Source organism: Eumetopias jubatus, unplaced genomic scaffold, assembly GCF_037043125.1.
Source record: "Eumetopias jubatus isolate StellerSeaLion01/CBP00866 unplaced genomic scaffold, mEumJub1_p1.0 scaffold_9, whole genome shotgun sequence".
NCBI lineage: Eukaryota > Metazoa > Chordata > Mammalia > Carnivora > Otariidae > Eumetopias > Eumetopias jubatus.
The window spans coordinates 36395935-36409098 of NW_028274815.1; the positions used below are offsets into that span (position 1 = coordinate 36395935).

General features: G+C 45.0%; 1 protein-coding gene across 3 annotated transcripts in view; it reads left to right on the top strand.

Annotated features, from left to right (window-relative positions):
- Window positions 1–13164, top strand: part of ACOXL (acyl-CoA oxidase like) — a 354745-nt gene that overhangs the window by 104813 nt on the left and 236768 nt on the right. For all 3 annotated transcript variants that reach the window (XM_028117110.2, XM_028117111.2, XM_028117112.1), the window contains one exon: window positions 7440–7474. In XM_028117110.2, the coding sequence (XP_027972911.1) occupies window positions 7440–7474 (35 nt within the window). The remainder of the gene's footprint in view (window positions 1–7439; window positions 7475–13164) is intronic.

Here is a 13164-nt window from a genome sequence, read left to right on the forward strand (position 1 = left end):
TGCATTTGAGGGCATCACCTATTTTTTTCCCTCTTGTACATTTCCTTTTCTTCTCTTCAGCCCCGTCCTCCTCTCCTGGCTGACTCTTTGACTTAGTAATCAAGTTTTCACTTAAATAGTATTTGCCACTGAAAGTTCCAAAGTATTTGCCACTGAAAGTGATATAGGCTGCACCCAGAATCCAAGTCCATTGTCATGCTGATTTCTTTCACACTGAAGTTAGGCTTTCTAGGACAACAGGGTGTGGTTTATGATGTTATCGAATACCCAACCGTTCCTATCAAGAGAAGCAAAGAAACCCAAATCCACAATTATTTTGTTTGAAACCTAAAACCTAATAAAATGCATTCATGAGCAAACTGTAAGCATCAGAGGAACTACGTGGAGTGAATTCAGTAGTTCATGAAGCTATTTGGCAGCCCTGTTTGTCTAGCTCTGGGTACCAGGCACACAAAGAGGAACAAGGCCCTGCTGCACACTCACAATGCTGTGACATAGACATGGCCACTAATGACAATGACAAAGACAACAGCCAGCCTCCTGAAGCCCTTACCATTGTCAGGCCCTGAGAGCTTCCTCCCCTGTGTCTCCTGGGGGCTACAGTTACTGTCACCTCTGCAGAAGAGGGCACTGAGGGTAGAGAGAAGGGGGCTTCTCCACCTGCCAGAGCCCCACAGCTCACGGGGCTCAGTCCCTGGAAAATGCCTAGTGGAATGGGTCCACGGTGCTATAACTGTGGGGCGGCAACTCAAGGTTAACATATGTTTTCATTTCAGGTGAATTGGGGGCCAACGCAAGTCCTTGTGAAAACCCATCTACTTGTTTTTTAAGCAAGATGTTTAGTCCAGAAAGATAGTGTCTGGCTCAGGTTCTTGGGGACAGCAGTGAGGAACAGCACCATCATTGGTCTTACCTTTTTAGTCACTTGGGGCTTAAGAGTCTTAAAAACAACCTGTTTTCTTAGGTTGGTTAAACAACTGCTGCCTACATTTCAATGTTCGTTCAATGTTAATTTCCATTGACTTAGCAACTTATCTTTTACATCAGGTTTTGAAAATTTCAGATCTGAATTGCTAGGTTTCTGACAAATCTGAAAAGATTCTACACATTATGCGTATCCCTTTTTTTTCCCTAAACGTTAGTATGTCTTTTTCTTGACTTTTTTGAGTTTTTTTTTAATTTTAAGGGACCAAGGAAGAATAACATCACAAAATAAACTCAGTAATGAAAAATATGTTGCTGTTTTTCTTCCTCCTGCCTTTCTCGCTGTTCTTTCCCTCTTTCGAGAGGAACGGCAAAAGCGAGGGGAGGGCTGCAGCCTGTTGAGGCTCACCCTTGGTCTCCAAGAAGCTGGCCATGTCCTTACAGGTCGACAGCAAACAGTGGGTCTCAGCAGGGTGCACACACCCCTCCCTGGTGAGTGGGTGATCACCCAGGACTATCAGGAGGCCTCATTTCCCAAAACATAACCTCAGGCCTGCGCATGAGCCTGCCTGAACTCGCAGTGATGACAATCCCTGAGGTTGAGTGTAGGACACTGAAAGGACATTAAGAGCGTGTAAAGTGAAATTAGCTTTACTATGGGCTATAACATCATCATCACCATCACAGCAGGTAATAAGAGTCATCTATGCCAAGCATATTGCTATGTTCTTTCCACACATCCTCTCATTCAGTGCTTCTAAACCTACCCCTGGAGGAATGGCTGAAACACCCCAGAGTTTCTGATTCAGTAGAATTAGGACTGAAGAATTTGCATTTCTCACAAGTTTCTGGGAAACGAGGATCTTTGCTGGTCCTCATCTCTGATGTCTAAGTCAGTCTGTCCAAAACAACCCCATTTTACATTGAGGAAAAGGCAAGAAAAATCAGGGAACTTGACCACAAAGCTCATTGCTACTGACCATAAGCATCTGTTCAGCACAGTTTATTTTTCAGAGGAAGTAGCAAGTGCCTAAGAAAGCCCTAGATAGATGCCAAGGCTAAGGACTAGTGAGTTGTGGCAGGGGTTTGAGAGTCAGGCATGGAAGACCAGGAAGATCCAGGGTGATGCCTGCGGAAAGAGCAGTCCTGGAGGGTGCTTGTGTAGGGAACAAGGGGGTCCTGGTTATTATCGGGAGAGAACAGTCTGGAAAGACAGCCAGGGAAGGGGTTAAGGAACCATTTGGTGGATTACTTTCTCCCTGTGCTGGCTTCCTGGTGTCAGCACACCATGGCTCTGTTTGTGTGGGATTCTGTCCACACCATGCCTCTTCTTCTCCCCTTCAGGCTCCTTTTCCATATTTCCCATAAAAGGGGAAGGAATAGTTGAAAACTGAAGGAGGAAAAGAAACAACAAACTTTTCTTTTTGAGTTTATTTTGTGATGGACCTTTTGGACCCATGAAACTTAAAAAGAAGCAAACTAAAGAAAAAACTTCACATAATTATAGAGAAAGGAAAGAAGAGTCATGAAAAACATGAAAGCTTTTTCTAGATTTGTCACAAACTAATTCAGGTTTGAAGATTGGAGAATGCAAGGAGAGGGTTGGCAGTATGGAAAGGTGTAAAGTGAGGTTGCAGACTGGGGGCCCCCTGGCCAAATTCCACTGATATATTTTGTTTGGCTCACATTATTTGAAAAAATACTCAAATCCGTTTAAAACGTGGGAGTTTTCATACTAAAGCCCTTGGTTTCCAGATTTTCTAGAGGAATAGGGAGTGCTAGCATCAGAGCTGTGGCTGGTTGGTAGCTGACCCTGTGAAAGGACATGGCTCTTGGTCGTAGCCCCTGCCAGCATATCACCCCAGTCTAGAAGGTTCTGGATCCAGACTTGGAGCACCACCACTCACCAACTGGGCCACACTGGGGCCGGCATTTAATGGACTCTTCCTCCTCACCTGCCCCCGGCTGCCTCATGAGTGTGACAGCACATCATAAACACGCAGCACAGTGGACCTGTAAGGAGGGGGTGGTTCCCAACAATGCAGGCACCCTTAGTCAAGTGGGCATTAGGAAGAGACGCTTAGTGGCAGCCTGTGGACAGGGAAGGGAACCCGTGTAAGGGAAGTGCCCTAAGACAGTGTCACCCATTTCTTTCCTTAAAAAAAATTTTTTTTAAAGGTGTTTTAAAACTGTGTTTTCTAAAATTATTATGATTATTTTACAAGATCCATGCAGTCTACGTGGTGCTTTATAAGGCGTATCCGGCTACAGCTGGTGCACTTTGGGGGGTTTTATGGCAAATTATTCTCAGATTACTCTTTAATGCAGCAAGGTCTGCCTGTTGTCTGAGCTCCCTGGGTCATACGGAAAACCCTCAGACTTGATACAAAACAGCTGCCTTAGTCAGCTGTTTCAGAAAAGGAGCATATTTAGGCCGAAGCAGCAGGAAAAAGGTTTTTGTAGCTGGTGGAGATTTTGAAAAATGTTAAATTACTCTTTCCTTGCCATTAAAATGTGATTTAATTTTGTTATTAACAAATTGTGTAAATCTGAAAAGAAGGACTCTGAATGGGGTTTGTGAAGTGCATTCTGGCAATACTTACAGTATGTCCTGGGGGGTTGTTCTCCAGGGAGGGCAGCAGCCCAAAACTCCAGCTGACCTCCATGTCCCCGGGCCTCAGCCCTGGCTGGGCTGGGGTCAGGGGGCCAACCCCTAGGCCTCCCTCCTCTCTCTCCTCTGGGTTCCTGCTGAGACCAGCAACAAAAGGGTCAATTGTCTGAGGCCTCCCTTTGTCTCAGGGGGCTCTGTGGGCCTCTCTGAATGCCAAAGCATCTCTGTGCACGTGGGTCAGCGCATGTGTGCATGTCTGTATGAATGTGTGCATGGGCATGTGTGCCGGTGCATGCAGATGTCTGCATCTGAGTACTGTGTGAGCATGTGCATGCATGTGTAAGTGCGGATATGCATGCATGCAAAAGTATGAGTGCACACGTGGGTGAGCTGCGTCTCAGTACACACATGTGTATACATCTGTGTGCACGTGCATGTGTAAATTGGTTATGAAGTGTGCGCAGGTGCATGGTTGCATGCATGTCTGTGCAGACACAGGCAGGAGTGAGACTTGTTTAAAGTTGCTGATGCTTCTTAGCAAGGGCGAGGGCTCAGAGAGGCCTGACTAGCTAGGTTCCTAATGCCAGGCCAGAAGATTATCTCTGGCCCATCTCTCAGCAGATGACACAGTTGCCTTTGTCTTGTATCTGCTATGGCACAGAAGCCTCAGAGAGTTTTCTACCTCCCCTGGCTCCTCTGGGGTTGGACAGTATGCAGGAAGAGGAGGAAGAGACATAAAGAGTCTCCTTGCTCATGTTCCAACCTGGGCCTTCACAGCAAGGCCCACGAACCCTTTTCTACACTGTTCCAGCATCTTGTCAGGGCTGCCTAATTGGATCCAGTGCATTCCGTGTGGAGTTTAAGCCCTGTTTCCAGAATGACTGCACAGTGCCCTGTTCCCGTCCACCACATGAGTCGGTTCCCACGTAGCTCTGGGCCCTTTGCATGGGTTCGGATCATCTTGTTCCCTGGCATGTCGTTACCTGGCTTGTTCACACAGAGGCTTGCGAGATGCTGCGGCGGGTCTGTGGATTCCCTGATTCGCACTTTCTTCCTTCACAAAGATGTCCTTTATAAAATGACAATAAAACATATTGGATTCAGAAGCCAGGAAAAGACAAATACAAGTGCTTAATTGAAATCCATCTCTGTAAAGGATTTATCACCCCGCCCCTTTCAACCGGCACAGCTACCACTGAAAAACTTCCTCTGTTTTTTTCTTATTTTTGTCCCTCCCACGCCCATTTTCTCTCCCTACTCCAGCAAAGGCGTATCTTTCAACTGTGGAAAAGCCACCAATTAAGCAGTACTCTAAAGCTTATCAAAATATTCGGTTGGTAAAATTATCTTATAATTAGCCTCACTGGAAGCCAGAACTGTTTAACTCCAGGAAATGTAAAGTTACATGGCATGTGAAATCGTAAATTGCTCATCCTGACCTTTTGGCTGCAGATTCTGTTTTTATTTCCTTCCCTAAATAATTTCCTCCTTGTTCTTTAAATTCTTGATTGTCCCTGAGGCATCTTCCTTTTCCATTTGCTTAAGTCTCAAAAAGATGTACTCCTGGTTTAGCTGACAGATAATTGAATACATTCAGGTGAGTGTGATATGAAATCACCTTGATGTTATGAATTTCATGCCTTCACTTCTAGATAATCTTTTTGTAAAATTAAGCCTATCCTCCCTGAGTCCCGGCTCACTGATGTCAGTTCTGCATTTGGGGTATGCATGGTGGTAACACACAGCCAAATTATTCTGGAGCTGAGCTGTTCGAACAGTAGCTGGGAGATTCTGCAGTGTGTTAAGCTGGACCGAAGTGTTGGGCTTGCTTTCTTTTAAAAAAAAAAAGTGTAATTGAAATATAGTTGACATGTAACATTATATTCATCCCAATGATTTTACTTCTCCTAACCCTCCCTCCCCTTGCCTCTTTGTCACCCCCTCCACCCTCCCACTGCCCAGGGAGACTGCCCCCACCCCCACCACCACTGGGGCCAACATCAGGGGAACTGCCAGTGATGTGTTTGGGGATGTGAAGGTTCAACTTAGGTGGACTTGGGCCCAGATGATGCTTGGATTTTTAACTGCTGTGAGTTCCTTAAACTAGTAGTGCCATGGTTCAGCCACAAGTGGGTTGATGAGACTTTCATAGGCATGGTTGAGGCTGATCATCATTTTTACATGATGAAATAATTTCTAAGTTCCAAGAACTAACTTAAAAAATTAAATTTTGGAAAATGAAGGGCTGCCTGGGTGGCTCAGTGAGTTAAGCATCCAACTCTTGATTTCCACTCAGGTCATGATCTCAGGGTCATGGGATCAAGCCCTGTGTTGGACTCTGTGCTCAATGGGGAGTCTGCTTGGGATTCTCTCTCCCTCTCCCTCTGTTCCTCGCCCCCCCTCCCCTGCTGACTCTCGCTCTCTCTCTGTCTCTCTCTCTTAAAAGAAGTAAATAAATAAAATCTTTAAAAAAATTTTGGGGGAATGAAAACATTTTCATAAATGAGGTTCTGCATTTGGGGTATGCATGGTGGTAGTTACTATTTATAGTTTTTCCTTTCCATAGGCAGTATGCACACGTGTGCATGCACACACAGGTATAAACACAAAAATAGAAAAATTGCTTAATCCTTACATGAGAAAATAATTATTTGCCCATTATATAGTTGTAAACACTGTGGCTCTGAGAGTTTAAATAACTTGATGCCCATATAGTTAGCTGTTGAACTTGTGTGGCCTGACTCTTCTGGAATTTGCTACTGACCTTGCACGAACTAGCTGAGGTCCATGCCGTATGACTCCACCCCCACTTATGCTTGAGAGGTTTCCATGACACTCCCACAGAGTAAAAAGGAAATCACGGTGTCCCCTTGGCCTCCACTTGTCGCTGTGTCCAGCACTGGTATACACGTTCTCTTGATGTCACACATGTACTGTAGGCTCAATCTCTTTGCTGTCCTCAGAGACGTAATTTGCTGGCCTTGAGCTTATGGAATCAGTGTGAAGATTGTGCAGATCCCCCTGGCAAGACTGGCCCAGGTGGTCAGTCCCCCATGGCCTGGTCTCCACTCGGCTCTCCTGGGGCAGGGAGGTAGGGAAAGAACTCCTCCCGGGACCCGGGTACGACAAACCTCAGAATCAGCCGTACACGGAATCCATCCTTTCACGGCTGTGTCTTAGAGCTGAAAGAGCCCTGTTTTGCTCCTACAAACAGAGAGTAGAATGCTGGTTGCCAGAGGCTGGGGGTGGGGGAAATGAGGAGGTGTTGGTCAGAGGGTATAAACTTTGAGTTGTAAGAGGAATAAGCTTTGGAGGTTTAATGCACAGCGTGGTGGATATAGTTAACGATACTGTGTTGTATACTTAAAATTTGCTAAGAGAGTAGATCTTAAGTGGTCTCACCAAAAAAAGAAAAAAAAGGTAACTATGTGAAGTGATGGATGTGTTAATCAATGTGATAACTTATGGTAATAATTTCACACTGTATATGTATATCAAATCATCACATTGTATACATTAAATATATACAATTTATTTGTTAATTATACCCCAATAAAAATAAAAAATTAAATTTAAAAAAATTTTAGGAAAAAAGCAAAAATGCAAAAAAAAAAAAAAAAAGCTCTGTTATGGAAGGTCTTCCAGATGAAAGACACCCATCTAACTTGAGAGACACATGAAATATTTTAGGTGTCTCTAAGACCCTTTCAAAATATAGCTATCCTTTAAGAACTATGTTGAAACTAAAGATCTGTCATTAAAAGGTGTTATTTATGAAGCATAAGCAGTAGGAGATTTTAGGAAATGTTTAAAAAATAATGGACCATAATAAGTTAATTTTCTTGTGAACTCAGCATGCTCTTAATATTATTTAATATGTATTTTTCCCTCTTTTTAATTACAGCTTGGGTTGACAATAGCCATTCGCTACAGCCACAGGTAAAGTTAATTTTTTTTTCCTCTAAAGAGATAACCTTACTGGTTTATAGCTTTTGGTTTGCTTAAGTCTATGGGTTTTTGAGCTTAATTTTGGTGGCTGCTCTACCCATGGTATCAGTTCACAGCAATTAGACTTGTTCTAGTTGCTTGACTGGTGGAGGTTACTGGCTATTTGGAGGAATAGGGTTTCTACGTAAAAGTGGTGGGAGGTAGTACATTTCTTTTAAAAGAAAAAACGTACTGCCGTAGGGCAGGGACAGAAGTGATTTCTGGGTAATATATTCCATCTAAGGATAAGAACAGAAATCAGGGATGTCCAGCATGAGAGGCGGAGGCCAGACAAACAGAAAGCTGGGTGAAGGCTTGTTAGTGAAGCCCCTTGCCCCTCCATGGGGCCCCCCTCTTGTCTTACAGTCATCTGAGAATGGCTAAAAGCTCCATTTTTTGTCTTGCTTCATGATTTCTGCCTTTTTCTCGGGTGTATCATGTTTATGAAAAACGTTGGTTTCTTGTACTAATATTCATCAAAATGTATTACGATGTTGAATTAGTTAAAGATCCAGTCTCCATGGAGGGGCACCAAGCAGTGTCCCCCCATCTTTACACAAACTGCTCACAGCCTCCCCAGAGTGCCACCGCCAGTCAGCTTGGGGCATCTGGCCAGCTCTCCACAAACAAACCTCAGTAGTTACCTCAAAGATTGCCTTCTAAAAATGCTTGTAACAGGTTGTATGTACTCGTTTACATTCAGCTGTGACTTGAGCCACAAAGTGGGCAGAGAGGCCTCGAAAAGCCACTTGTCGGGTAGCAGGAAGAAGGCAGGACGGGGTGAGAATCACTCGGAACTGGGAATGACTGTGTGGGAAGAAAAGTGTTCAGGCTGGACATTTCTGGATACTCTTGGAAGAATGCTGCTCCAGAGCAACTCAGATTACTTTCTGGATCGTAGGTGTGCATGATGCTTGCGCACGGCCAGGTGGGGCGTTCTGCAGAAGCACCTGTTCCCTTGTCAGCATGGCCAGGCTGCTGGACTGACAGGATGTACAACCGCTCTGCACCTGGGAAGCCTGGTGTGGACAGCGGCTCCTGGACTCTCATGTGGGCTGGATACTTGGTGGGGGTGTATGTGGAGGGGGCAGATTTTGCCCTTTCCACTCTTTTCCTTTAGGTGGAACTTTCCTCCTATCTGAGTCCCTCTCTTCAAGAAAAGTAGCTGCCTGTTTCTGCAGGACAGCTGAAGGTGCCTCTTCCCTAAGAAAGCTAAGGCCTTGCTCTGGTTCGGAGAACAAACATGTGCTTGTTCCTGCAATGGGGAAGGTTACTCTGTGGCTCTGTGGAGAGTTCTAACTGGTGCAGAAACTCAGAGTCTATATGGAGCTTGAGAAGAAAGCATTCTTTATTTTTTTTTTAAGGTTTTTTTTTTTTTAAAGATTTTATTTATTTATTTAGTTGAGAGAGAGAATGAGATAGAGAGAGAGAGAGCACGAGATCCAAGAGGGTCAGAGGGAGAAGCAGACTCCCCGCTGAGCAGGGAGCCCGATGCGGGACTCGATCCCGGGACTCCAGGATCATGACCTGAGCCGAAGGCAGTCGCTTAACTAACTGAGCCACCCAGGCGCCCTTTTTTTTTTTTTTTGATGTAGTGTTCCATGATTCATTGGTTTGCGTATAACACCCAGTGCTCCATTTAATATGTGCCCTCTTTAATACCCATCACCAGGCTAACCCATCTCCCCCTCCCCTCTAGAACCCTCAGTTTGTTTCTCAGAGTCCATAGTCTCTCATGGTTCGTCTTCCCCTCCGATTTCCTCCCCTTCATTTTTCCCTTCCTACTATCTTCTTTTTAATACTTGGTGAGGCTGAGGGACTTTTGCCAACTCTCAGCCTTTTCAAATCAGGAAATCAGGTGAGATAACAAAGCAGGGTAGACCTGATGGAAGGCTGGATGGTGCCTTTGCCCCCGTGCTTATATGGCGTCAGGCCTGTGTTGTGGAGAATATTCCTGCTCGCCCTGCCCTCGGCCAGGGCAGGCACCTGGCATCTTTCCATATGGTTACCAACACCTCACTGGGTTGGTGGAGACTCTTCTGTCCCTCCTGCTGCCTGGCCCTGTCACCCACCTCTGTCCTTAGAGAGAAGGAAGAAGATGAAGGGTGTGGGTATCTGGTTATGTCTCTGCTAGTTTATTTAGATTAATTGAAGCTTCAGTCTTTCTGTTGATTACCTTTTTTTTTTTTTTTTTGGTAAAATACACCTAACATAAAATTTGTTATTTTAACCCTTAAAAAAGGTTAAAAAGTATACAGTTCAGTGATAGTAAGTACATTCACATTCTTGTGCAACTATATCACCACATCCATCGCTAGAACTTTTTTGTCTTCCCAAAGTGAAACTCAATACTCATTGAGCAGTAACTAACTCCCCACCCGCCCTGCCTCCAGCCCTTGGTAACCACCGTTCTTTCTGTCTCTGAATTTGACTACTATAGGATCCTCATGTAAGTGGAATCACACAGTATTTGTCTTTTTGTGTCTGGCTTCTTTCACTTAGCATAATGTCCTCAGGATTCATCCGTGTTGTAGCATGTGTCAGATTTCCTTCCTTTTTAAGGTTGAATAATACTCCATTGCATGTGTGTGTGTGTGTGTGTGTGTGTGTGTGTGTGTGTGTGTGTGTGTCTGTATATCTATATAGATAAATAAATATATATATCACTTTTTGCTAATCCTTTCATCTGTCAATAGACATTTGGGTTGCTTCTGCCTTTGGCTATTGTTAATGATGCTGCTATATACATGAGCATTTAAAAATCTCTTTGAAACCTTGCTTTCAGTTCTTTTGGGTATATACCCAGAAGTGGAATTGCTGGATCATATGATAATTCTATTTTTAGTTTTTTGAGGAATCGCCATACTGTTCTTCTGTTGATTACTTTTTAAAATGGCGTTGTATCCTATGTGTATATAGTTCTGGGTCCCCTTCAAAGGCTCACAGTTGCTATTGAGAAATGGTTTCCATTTCTATTGTCATGTCTACCCAGAACCCAGATGCTGGAATTAAGGGCTTCCTAGGTCCTCTTCGTGTGGGTAAGGATAATTTTGGAAGCAAGGTTTGGGACTTGAGGTTTTAATAACCAGGTCCGTTTCCCAAAATCTAACAGGAGGTCCAGGGCCAAGAGCAATGGTGCGAGAATCCTGTAGTAGATGGAGGTGGGACGAAGGGAAGGGAGGAGGGGAACGTGGCCCCAGATGGCAGCACTGGGAGGATGGGTTCACTGAGGAGTGGGTGGGATGGACTTCAAGGACGTGAGTATGCAGAGGAGGAGAGGAATCACTAAACCCTATGAACTTGGCAGGCAGGCAGTGCCTCTCAGGCTGCCATAGACACATGGAGCCGAGCAGCCCGGAACAGGGGAGCCCTTGCGTGGCAAAAGAGGGACTTAAGGCTCAAAGGATCCTGGTTTTGTTTTTATACATCTGCATTTTTGCTCCAGCCATCAAATCTCCCTTGTTATGATGAAGAAAGCTAGAGCATCCTTTCCCCTGATTCCTGTACTAACACTTGTCCACCCCAACAACTCCCACCCCTGCCCTCAGACATGCTGGTTCAGCCTCTAACTCCTGCTAGACCAGTAATGCCAGACTTGGTTGTGTGGTATGCGAGTGTGCGTCTGTGTGTGAGACGTCACGCGGGGTCAGGTGCCGAGGGGTCAGGAAGTGGAGAACGACATAGTCATATTCTGATGACATAGATGTGCCAAGCAAGGAAGAGCATCGGCTGTGACCGACTGTGCATTTGACAACAGGTCCTGCACACAATTCATTTATTATGATGGTGTTTTAATTTATTTTTGTAAAGTCAAGTCATTTTCACAGAGTGGAAAAATTGTCTCTTGGTGTTCATTCCCCCACGGCTTGGCTTGAGGTTTTCGAGTGGAATCCACACCGCGGTAACAGCTGGGTAACCCCCAGAAGTGCCCTTTGCAGATAACAGCTCTCGGGGCCCCACCACCCACACAGTGGGGAAATTGTTCCCCACTGTGTGGGTGTTTTGTTTTTTCTTTTTCTATAAGTCTGAAAGAGAGTTTAGATGTTCTTCCTGTCTGTCCCTGTGCAGCAGCCTGGAGAAGCCTGCTCCCTTCTGGTGGGAGCTCCTGGGCAGAGACCAAGTGGCTCAGAAGTGACCCTCTCACTTTGGCTCTTGCTTCTCTGATACAACGGAGAGGCCATGCGAGCCAACAGCATGCCATTTTTGCACATGGCCCCTGTGTCCGTGTTTCCAAGAATCGCCCATGGACGCAGGGTGGGAGAGCGGTGAACTAACTCCCAACAGAATTATTTCCTTTCTTGTTCCTGTTCATTGTCTTTCTTTAATAAATAAGGAGGGAAGCAACTTTTCCACTTGGCTCTGTTACAGTTAAATGGAAGTTCATAGAGGTTTGACTTTTAGATGAAGCTTCTTTCCCACAACTGACGTTTTCTATCCATTTCTCAGAGGCCCTAACAAAGGCCAAATTTGGTACCCTGTCCCAGGCCTGTGCCCTAACCCTAATTTTGGAGTTACAGGTACCAACCCCCTAACAGGCTTTGGTGTTCCCTGAGGGCTGGCGAGGGGAAAGCAGGATTGGGGAGCTTGTGTGTGATCAGTCCCAGAGAAGTGGGCGAGTTGACAGTTTGATGATCCCTGAGTTGGACTTTGGAGGGCATGGCCTTAGGCCGAAAACGCAGACCCCTTGATTAAATGTCGTTCTGAGACTGCCTTCGGGTGTTTGCTTTGAATGAGCCAGAGGGCCTAGCAAGAAGTGAAGGGGTCATGTACTTTTGTGTTCTGATTTAGATTAGAAGTGGAGTTTGAAGTTCATAGATGAATCAGAATGCTTATTGAATGGACAGCCTGCATCAATGAACAAATGAAATTGTCATCTTGAAATACAGAGGGAGGGAAAGACAAGAAACAGGGCCATCAGGCCTATTGGGCTTTGATTTCAAGTGTTGGCAAATACCTAGCAACTCCCATTTGGAGCTGGTTTGATCTTGTGGAGACAGCTGGGGGACACTGTTGTTCTCCAAATTTTGTAAAAATAAACAAAGATGTCTTTCTGCCCTTCCCACCCCCCCTTCCAGGGAATAGTTGTTTCTGTCACTGGGGCTTTTTTGGCCGACTGTTCCATCTGTCTCTTTTTCAGACTTCACAGTGAGGCCCTGACCAGATTTATACACAGGTTGCCAAGAAATTTATTCAACCCCAATGGCATAATCTTAAAAGCAAAGCCATCTTTTGGAAGGTTACATTTTTAAGATAACCTTAACACAAAATATTGCCCCTGAAGAGCAGAATATGAATACTCTCAGGGTGTCTGAATTATATGATCTGACTCAGTGAGGACCTCCGATGCTGCAGATATATTGTTGGCCTCTTACAGCAGAGCTCTGCTTAAGGCTGTGGATGTGCCTAGAGAGTGGGAGATGCTTTTCAGGGTCCAGGGGGTAAGGGGTATGTGAATGTGCCTTCCTGTGCCTCTCCCATCCCCTTTAATCCCTTGTCTGATTTTAATTTGATGGCCTTATTCTCCAAAGACATTCTGGTCCAGGCTCTCGGCCATTTCCCCAGTCAAACCTGCTTATCACGTGTCTGATGCCACACCTACAGGATGATCTCTGGGAGGATATTTTGCCTGCCAGTAAGAGGAT